Source organism: Hydra vulgaris, chromosome 13 (genome assembly GCF_038396675.1).
Source record: "Hydra vulgaris chromosome 13, alternate assembly HydraT2T_AEP".
NCBI lineage: Eukaryota > Metazoa > Cnidaria > Hydrozoa > Anthoathecata > Hydridae > Hydra > Hydra vulgaris.
In genome coordinates, this window is record NC_088932.1 from 48,120,243 (window position 1) to 48,131,214 (window position 10,972).

General features: G+C 27.2%; 1 protein-coding gene across 2 annotated transcripts; it reads right to left on the reverse strand.

The window, feature by feature from the left end:
- Window positions 1-1,555: 1,555 nt before the first annotated feature.
- Window positions 1,556-8,635, reverse strand: LOC100214723 (acyl-coenzyme A thioesterase THEM4). 2 transcript variants are annotated; one of them, XM_065816425.1, is made up of 5 exons: window positions 8,522-8,635; window positions 7,157-7,437; window positions 6,901-7,011; window positions 2,188-2,378; window positions 1,556-2,045 (listed from the first exon to the last, which is right to left on the reverse strand). In XM_065816425.1, the coding sequence occupies exons 1-4, from the start codon at window positions 8,555-8,557 to the stop codon at window positions 2,219-2,221; spliced, it is 588 nt and encodes a 195-aa protein (XP_065672497.1). In that variant the 5' UTR covers window positions 8,558-8,635; the 3' UTR covers window positions 1,556-2,045; window positions 2,188-2,218. The 2 variants fall into 2 exon arrangements, with proteins under 2 accessions (XP_065672497.1, XP_065672496.1); XM_065816424.1 differs by having other exon boundaries at window positions 2,034-2,378; window positions 8,522-8,634.
- Between the last annotated feature and the right edge of the window lie 2,337 nt (window positions 8,636-10,972).

Here is a 10,972-nt window from a genome sequence, read left to right on the forward strand (position 1 = left end):
TTTTCAAAAATATTTTGAGACTCTCAACAACTATAAATTTGTAATATATATATATATATATATATATATATATATATATATATATATATATATATATATATATATATATATATATATATATATATATATATATATATATATTATGAAAGTAATTATTTAAGTAATTTGAATGTAAATGAAACAAAACAGCACACCAAGGTATACATGGCCTAAAGAAACACCAACCCTGGGTCACATTAGGCCATTTTTTGAAAAACTTAAAACTATTTCTGTTTTTAATCTATTTTATAAATTAATTAGCTCAAATTAAAGGTTGATATCTTTATCAATAACATAAATAAAAAAAATATTGAAAAAATATTTTTTAAATAATGCAAAATTGATCGTTAAAACCAAAAATCGCATTATAGTAGATTGAAGTGAATTGAATGTTACGGAACTCTTGGTTTAAGACAGAGTTATGCAAGAGAGATTCAACATATCGCGAGGTTAGAATTATTTTGTTCTATCTCCACTTTTTGAAAAATTCGAGTTTTTGATTGTGTTATGTACCTCAAATTAATGTTTTCCTACTATATTGAAACCTAAATTACAATCAAAAAAGTTGCAGAGAAAACATAAGTACTAAAAATCTTTTTATAAGTTTTTATTTTTAAAACGTTTTACCTCAAAACTCAAAATGGGAAGATTTGGAGACAAAATAGTTATATTATTTTCCCCTTATTCCCCCCCCCCCCAACTTAATCCCCTCAAATAATTTTTTGTAAAGAGAAGATACAAAAACATTCGTCCGTTAGCTCAAAATCGTGAAGAAATAAAAAACAGAGTATGAGATTTAATAAACGGCCGACAATGAAATTTTGTTAATTATTATTTATCGACTAATTAGTATTTCTATCGTATATCGTTATTAGTAGATCTATTTTTTATATTTAGTATATCGTTAATTAGAATTTCTCGTCTATTTCCGAATGCGTAGAAAAGGAATAAGTTTATTTAATAAGTAAATTAATTGATTAGCTCATATTGTTCATCTTATTCATGAACTGAATATAACTTTTTTTCTATTTTTCTTATTTCAGACTTTCTATTTATTACAGGGTTATGCAGAAATATGAACTAAAATAGGAAAATTAAAATAAGAAAATGTGAAATCTAAAAAAAAAATTAATAAAAATAACATGTAATATATTAAATAAACTGATTCCTTGAGTTTGAAAATGGCTGCTACCAAGCTTATTTTAATTTTTTTTTTTAATTTTTATATCTGCATATAATAGTTTCTATTTCCGGATAACATAATTTAAGTTTTCGTTTAAGTTAATTTATATTTTCCTATAACCCTGTAATTGGATGCCAATCCCGTAAAATCTAGACTGTCTCGCCCGACTGATCCGCCTTTGGACCGCGAGACACATTTAGCACTTTCCTTTAGAGAAAATAAATTAAAAACTAAGAAACACAGAATTCTATTAAAAAGGTCATACCACTGTAACTTGATCAATAACACATTTTTGAAGCATGGAAATATTTTTAAAGAAGGAAAGACACAGTATTTTTATATAACTTTGGTACATATATATATCATTAAATAATAAATAATACAAAATATCTATTTATTATTAGTCTATTAAAAACATTATTTATTTATATTCAACAATAAATAGCACAAGAAAGACATCGTTTAATTAAAACAATATTAAACCAGTTGTTAAATTATAGAACAATTTCGAAGTTCTTTCTAATATGCAAATATAAAATGTGTGATTTGTTTAAAACTATTTCGCATAAAATTAAACTCATGAAGTCAAAAACCCAGAACCGTGGCTAGGCTACCCAACAATTTTAGGAAATCTATCTGGAAATTTAGGGGCCCTGTAATAGAAACCTATAGGATTTTTTAACAAAATAGCTTAAAAAAAATCTATAGGATTTTTTAACAAAAAATTAAAAGTGTAAATGCAACTTGTTATAGTAGCGAGATCAAGACTTCTCAAAAAAGGAATCAAATTAAACGAGATCAGGAATCAAACGAGATCAGTCCTCTGAAATATTTTTAACATTTTAACAAATAACATCACAGTATATTTATAAAACTATATTTACAATTATAATTTTAAAACCTAACTAAAAAAAAAAATGTATAAAAAATCAGGAAAACCATAAATGTTCAATTTTATTTCAAACCTTTGTAGAGTTTCCAATATTACATTTGATACTACAACAAATCCTTTTTAAGCAATACAAATAAAGCGCTAGCATCACCAACAACTTGCTCATGTTCAAAACTGAATATCTTATTTTCAACAAATATTTTACGTCCTTCCACTTTTTTAACATCGCACTCATACAAAAACGTTGATCCAACTGACATAGGACTGAAATAAAAATATACAATAAAAATATTAATACACGTCTTGAATATAGCATAAACATCATAAATTAAGATATAAATTAAAAAAAGATAAATATATAAGATGACTATTCCATAGTATGTACAGGGTCATCAGCTATTTGAGAACATGTTAGGGTCATCAGCTATTTGAGAACATGTCAGAGAACAAAGGTCAGAGTGCGTCAGCTTTTTTTTTTTGTTAATTTACCTCCCCAAGGCCCAGAAGGCCACTACAGATGAGGAGGCTACTTAATTGTGGTTATAACCCTCTCTTAACTCTATAACTCCGAAAGACGAACCTTGACGAACAAGGCCGCTGCGTGGAGAAACAAGTTGAACGCGGTACTACCAGGGACGTGGTGGGGATTGAACTCGGAACCTCTTACTTATGAAGTGAGCACTCTACCACTACACCACTATCGCATTTCAACATGTTGCAGCCGATTTCTCTTTCTTTTATTTCGTGCAACATGAATGGACCACTTAACAACTTCTTTCTAGACAGTTAGTCTAGACTGTCTAAATAATCTACAGTCTCATTCTTTTTAAATCTTAATTTGCAAGATATGTAGCAAAGTGTGGCATTAGGACATTTTCCTTTAGCATCACTAAACATACCGACTATCTCTTCACTACCAATATTGTGAAGTTATGCACTTGCAGTCTCCTCCTTTAGTGTCTCTGTATCAGAAAGTGAGAAATACCTTTTATATTGTTGCTTCAAGACAACTTGCACAGCATCAAGACAAACAGAAGTCATTTTTTTAGCTGGTTATCAATGAAGCTTATACGAATGTTAGTGGTTAGCAATGGAACATATATTGATTTTAAAATGTTAGGGGCAAGAGTATTCCCCCAAATATCTGTTCTTCTGTGAAACAGAGCAGCTGGATTAGATTTACAATTTGTAATTATTAACAAAACTTTTTTTGTTTTTGGGGTTGTTAGCAACAAAGGACATTAGATCCCACCACACTTCTTTCCGCAAAGACTAAGTGTCACTTCTGCTGCCTACATTGAACTCTTGGGTATTGTTGTTAAGCCTTTGATCAATAGAGTAAGAAATGGAAGGCCCTATATTTTTCAATAACACTCAGGAATGGTTGGCGGACCATTTTTATGATCACATCACTCTAAAAATGTGGCCTCCAAATGCTCTAGACCCGAATAAATTGGATTGTGTGGGGCGTCATTGAGAGAGATGTTAATAAACATCCTCATAACACCAAAGAATCTCTGAAAGAATCCATTGTCCAAGTAATGGACAACATAGATGAGGGCTATCTCAAGCACGGTTGCAGTTGGTTTAGGTCTCGAAGGTGTTATTGAAGTAGAGGGAGATTTCATTGAATGAAATTATTAAACAATAGTTTATTTTATATTATTTATATAATTGATTTTGATTAAAAGTATTTTCTGTTTGACTTTTTATCATTTATAAAAAATTAAAAATATGTTCTCAAATAGCTGACGCATTCTGTATAAATATTTTATACATGTTTTGCTTATTAAAATATTTACAGGTGTGTTAAAAGTAAAATTCTACCACAATATTTAGTACTAAATAGATAAATAGTAAAATTGATGTAAACTATTGTTATCGCAATAATTTAGATCTTCCTATATTTATGAACAGTAATGTACTCGATGAGTCATCTACCCTTCATCTTCTAGGATTAACTCTTACTTCTGAACTTTCTTGGAAACCATATGTCAAATCCATTGCAAAATTAGCATCTGGTAAGGTTGCATCTCTTTATTGTACTTGACACTTTCTTACTCTGGATTCTATTCTTTATCTCTATAAATCTCAAATCTGTCCTTGTATGGAATACTGTTGCCATATCTGGAGCGGATCTTCCAATGATGCCTTTTCTTTTTTAGATAAGGTGCAAAAATATTTTTTATAAATTTTACATAAATGTAAACTATCTGTTATATTTAATACAGAAATCTCTGATAAAAATTAACCCTTATGATATCTACAATTCAATAATTTGCAACTCAAGTGCTTATTTAACTCCATTTTAAAATGTTAAGAGAAAATAAAAAATTAATTGTTAAAGGAAATAAATTTTTAGAAAATATTATCTTTTCTCTCATTTTATATAAGTCTCATTTTATACAACTTGTTTTTATAAAAATGTTTATTTAATTAATGTTATTATTTATATGGAAGTAATAAAAAAAAAAAAATGAAAATTACTCTTAGATATTAACAAATAAAAACTCTTTATCATTTTAAAATAAATTGAGAAAATAATGACTGGTGATCTCTACAAACACTACTAAGTAATTGTTAAAACTGCAGATATCATTGTGATCAACTTTTAATTGAAATTTTAATTGATTAACTTTTATTATCATTAATGAGAGCTTTTGTCATGTACATATAAAATGTCACAGTAATAATATTTCTATTACCTTTCCTTGTTGTTTTACAAAATAGTGCAAGCTTATATAAAGATTTAACTTCTTATTTTGGTTCTTATTTATTTTAAGAAAAAAACTGTTTTTTTGACCAAAAAAATCAAGGGCGTCATACTTTTGGCTTTTTCATTGTTATAAGTTCTTCGATTGTTCTTTAAGTATTTTCAGGAATTGTTCTTTAATTAAATACTCCATGTTAAAATGGAAAAGGGTTCAACTAAACAAATGTTTGACTTAAGCAAAGTAAAACTATTGTTATTGTTTTCAAGGGACTATAGAAAACAGTTCTAGATATTATGTTATGAAATAATGTTGTAAATGTTATGAAATAATGTTGGTTAATGTTATGAAATAATGTTGGTTATGTTATGCTAAGATGTTATGAAATAATGTTGGTTAATCATGTTATGAAATAATGTTGGTTAACAAATAATGTTGGTTAACAAAACAATCCATGTTATAAAATAATGTTGGTTAATCATATTTTAAATCTATATAAATATTATAATTTTATATTATAAATATTATAAACCTGTCATAAATATTTTAATATTTATTAATAAAAAGCTACCATATAATTTTTATATCTTTTTTGAAAACTGTTTTTTAACAAAAAAATTTTAATGGTGCTATGAAATTTTTAAAATGCTAAATACTTTAAATCTTATTCACCGCTACAAGTCCAAGTCAGGGGAGGGGAGGCCTACTACGTCAATTTTATTATTATTATTTTTTTTTTGTGGTTACAACCCTTTCTCAACTATTTAACGCCAAAACATGAAGGAAGCAGCTGCGTGGAGAAACAAGTTGAGCGAGTATTACCAGAGACATGGTAGGGATTGAACTTAGAACTTCTCACATACAAAGCAAACGCTCTACCTCTAACGCATTTACGCTCTACCACTAATACATAAAAATTGCAGCAGTTTATCATAAATTATACCAACAACAATGTTATTACTACAATCAGTCCTCTCTGTTTGAAATTTAATGCCAGCACATGAAAAAGCGCTAGCAGAATAGTCATTTTTAAGTTAGCCTCTGCGATTTAAAAAACTCATTTTTTCCTGCTATTTAAATTGAAATAAAAACAGCGAAAAAAATGCTTTGAATAAATACTAGATAATAAATTAAAAAAAAAATTTTAAAAATGCCATTTTTTTTTTGAAAAAAAAAATGGCATTTTTAACATTTTTGTTTAACATTAAAAGTTGAACAAATTAACAAAAAAGTTCTGTTGTAATTTAAAACAAAACGCTTTTATTTTTGCCAAAGTTTTTGCGGGCATGTGGGCAAGCAAGAAAAGGCTTAGCGCAAAAGCGTTGGCTAAACAGAGAAGACTGTACAATTGTCATTATTCCATTTCATTAATAACTGAACTATGGAACTATTTTAGAATAAAACAAATTTAAGATGTTGCAAGATTAGTTAAGCAGATTTCTAATCAAAGTAATTTTTTATTTACTATGTTTAAAACCTAATAATGAGCAATTATTAACTATTTTTGCAATCGAAAAAATATAAACTATATTACCTCACTTTTTTAACTCTCTGTTCACGTCTAAATAAAACTTACTTAAGTTAAAAAAAAAAAAGTGCCTTTTTGAGTGAAAAAAACATGGCAAATTTTTGTTCTTTTCACAACAAAAAATTTCAACTGTTTATTTGATGGTTTTATGTTGTTGCAGGCACATTCGATACTATTATTTTTGCTTCTTTCAATATATTCCTATATATATATATATATATATATATATATATATATATATATATATATATATATATATATATATATATATATATATATATATATAGCTCCTTCTGTTCCTTAAACAACTAAATTAGGGAAATTCATATCAGATTATTCGTTTCCATAGATAAGTTGGTTTTATCCCCACTAAAAAACATTACCTCCTCCTAATAGGATCAGTTTAACGTAATGACCAGGACATCACAAATGTCATAAAAATTTATGACATTTAAAAGCAAAAGATATCATTAAAAAAAAACGCACTAATAATAAAATTAATAAGTCAAACTAGAAAATTTATTGATTAAAAATAAATTGTATATACCTTTTATAATTAATATTTAGATAAGCTGTAACACAAGGACCAAATAACTTATTAACCAAAATACCAGCAATTGAATCATGATGGGTAGCAATGGCACCTCCATGTACATAACTGATGAAAAGAAATTTAGATCATACACTCTTATCTATTTTAATTAAAAAAGATTTTAAAAAGTATATAAAATAGTTGTCAACAACAGATAGTTTCTTGATAGATTGACTCTGAAACAATTTAGGTACAAAGGTTACATACATACTTGGTACCGTTGCTTGACCATGGTCCATAAGTTATAGACCCTTTGGCTTTCTGTTCATGAATTGAATAAAATAAGGCGCCATAAAATATTTTTTCATTACCACAACGACCATAAGTTCTTATATCTCCTGTTTGCTTCACCAATTCATGTTTCTCCCAATTATTTAATAGTGCAAAATTTTCTAATAATGCATTGCTTTCTTTTGCTTTGTTAGACCAAGAATCATCAGGAATATCTAATCTTTCCATTGTGGTGATCTTAAAATGTTTGATGATTGACCTCTTTAAGGATACAAACATATAATTAAAAAAAAGTTTTCTCTAAATATACTCACAAAAAGAATATTTAGTTAGATCCTCTCATGATGAAAGAAAAATTTATTGAAATCTTCCTTGACTGAAAAAAACAAGCATCTACATTTTTGTTATTTTGTCTACTTTTACTTTATTTGTTCTTTTTCCACTTGAACTATATGTTAAACAAAAAGTTCGGTTTATTACTGTTATTAATTTACTATTATTACTATTATCTTAATTATTCAAACATATTTAAGATTTTATTTTAGCATATTTAACATCCAAAATGACTAGATATTAAAATTTTTTGACTCTATTATATTTTAGGATCTAAATTTAAAAGACTTGTTGAAAACGTTGTAGCAACACAGTTTACTTTTATCTTGATTATAATACAATAAATTTATATTTTATTAAAGTGACAAGAAAATATTCAATCATTGAACCAAAATATTGCTTTATGGTTTGCAAAATTTATAACAGGTATGGATTATTGTTATTTAATTTTAGTTAGATTTTTTTCTTCTTTGAGATACTGTCTAAGTAGTTTGAACTATTTTAAGAGTGAAATATGGTTTTGGTGGTTCGAAGAATTATTCCAGGAGTGAAAATTATAATTAAAATTTTTATAGATATTATATGGGGTCAATTATTACTAACACTAAAAAACTTAAAGAGAACCAGTAAAACAAAATGTTTACAGTTAAAACAAGATATACTTATTTCAATAAAAAGTATATTTTAAGTATGATAAAAGTATAGTTGTATGAAATGCAAAATATATTTTTACTCTCAATGTAAATATGATAAGTTCAGAAATGACATATTTTGATCTAAACAAGGATTCTTGTTTACTATGTTTACAATATCATAGGATAATGTAAATATATAGTAAATAGTAAATAGATATAAATATATTATAATATTGAGGAATTATTATGCTAACAGTTTGCAAATAAGATTAAACCTAAATTATGTAAGTTCTATAAATTATTTTCTTTCACACTAAAACTTGGACTTTACGTCAGTACTCTTCATCTAGTAATAATACAAATTTATAATTACAAACCTGAAATTTTTTATTAATTTGTCTTAAAATCTGCATTCTCTTTAAAAAGCTGTGAATATTTCTGCTATTTGCTAAACACAATTTATTTGTTTAAAAGTTTGATCAAAGATTTAAAAACTGAAAAAACATTTTTCTTCACACTATATAAAGTATACTTCTATTTAAAGAAGTAGTAGAAGGCATTTAGAACCATTTAATGTGACTCGTTTATCTGAAAGACTGAAATCATAATAAGAAATTATTTTTTAGTTAAAAACCAGGTCAAAAAAATTTTCTTTGTGAATGGCTTAAAGCTTTATGAGAAAATATCTATGAGAAAATAACTACGTCAAACTTAAAAAAGCTATTTATACGAATGAGGGAAGGAGGAGGAGGTGGGGTTGGGGGGAGGTCCAAGATTCTATATATTTTTTGTTTAACCAGTTATTCTTAATTAATTTAAAAAAAAGTTTAGAAAACAGTTTAGTTTTTGATATTTTTTGTAGTTGACCTTCTATTTTAGAAGTATTACCTTCTACTTCTATTTTTAACATTATATAACAGGCCCGTAGGAACATAATTTATGTTAGGGGGGGGGGGGGGAGGGTTGTCAGTTCTACTCCGAAATAATTTAAAGGACCTTTTTTTTGTATCATTTTTTCAGTCGATTCCTTCAAAATTATTTATTTGAAAAATTATTTGGGGAGAAGAAGGAGGGGAAGGGGGAATGACCCTGCTGCCCCCCGGTTGCTACGGGCCTGCATAAATAATATTAAAAAAATATTTAAAAACTTAAAAACTAGAAACCTTTGCAGCGCATTCTTTGCGTGTAAAGTTACGCAACTTTGCACAGTGGATCAGAATTCATTTTTACTGGACAAAACTAATAACTCGTCATATAAAAAAGATTCAGGAACCACTTTTGCATTGCTTGCACTTAGATTACACTAATTTGAAGATTGCCACACTAGTTTTAATTTTGACATTAGTTTTAGTTTTGGGTTGCTATGGATACCTTAATTGCTTCGTTACCGCATATTTTATTACCTTAACAAATTTAAACTGGTAAAAGTAAAAAACTTTATTGGATTTCTCCCATAATTACCAAATTGAGTATTTTTATACTACTATTTCACTACAATTATTGTTGTGGTAGTATGGATTTTTTATTTGAGTGGTAGTGACATTTGAAATGTCTGACAACGGTTTATTTTGCATAGTTACTTAGTAACTTTTCTTAAAGCATAAATTTAAAAACTAAATTAATATTAATGTGGCAGTATGATTAAAAGTTATTTTATGCATTTTAAAAATTTAACACATTCCCAATTACTAATTTTAAGTATTTTTATGCAGTTCCAGGGCTTTATTTTATATGTCATGAAACAAAAAAGGAATCCAAAGCTTAAACCTTTTTGTGTATATAACAGTTAAAAAATTTTTATTTAAAAGTATTTTCCGAAACAAAACTCATATATTCTAATATTTGTAATGCAGCTTTAGCTTCTTTTTCTTTACTATCTTTGCGCAAACTACAGCCTGATGCAAACAGTAGTTCTTTTTCAGGCTACTTTTTTAGCTTTACTAAAAATCTTGACTACTAATTCAAATAGTGAGCATTTTATTTATTTATATCTAAAAAATTAAAACAAACTGTATTAACTCATAAATATACAATTTAGTTAATGGGTAAGCATGATATCGTAAGGTTCTAAAGCAAAGTACTTTAAAAAAAGGTTGCTAAGACGGACGTCGAGGTGGCAGTGCAGCTATCTTCATTACTGATGTATTTATCTCTCATAAAGTTAATTAGTTCTATGAAATTTTTCTAAAACGTTTCGGAATCTGTAAATGTTAACAATAAACACAAACTTATCTAGATTATACATTGACCAAATGATGCTAATTTAATATAACATATCGCTGAATCCTTCAAATTAGTTCATAGCCTAATTAGGAAGCTCTATGATGGCTGCTTCATTTGTCCAGACACCCTTTGGTTACTCAAACCATATGTTGCACTTGTTATTTACCTGTGCAGTAATTCTATTTTAAAAATTGTTTCCTAATGCTCTATTAAGTAATAATACTAAGGGCCGCTTTAGTACACTTGAGGAATTTTAGTTTAAAAACCGTTTCCCGAAAATGAATCTCAGTTGTTTAGTTACAGCAAAGGTGATTTCGATTTAATTTCAAATTTTATTGCATCAATCAACTAGAATACTTTATTTCTCCATAAAACCGCGGTTTAAATGTTTATTTTATTAATTTCTAACAGCTGTACTGATTGCGAATATTCTATCCCCAAGATTAATAAAACAAAGAAAAACTATGATCCATAGGTTATTCCACATATTAAAAACCTAATCCGAGCAAAAAAATCCGCTTTGTATTATCAACTGCTTCACTAAATGGAAGAATGATAAACTTTAAATAAACTGCTATATTTTTAATTGTTTCATTAAAGCTGAA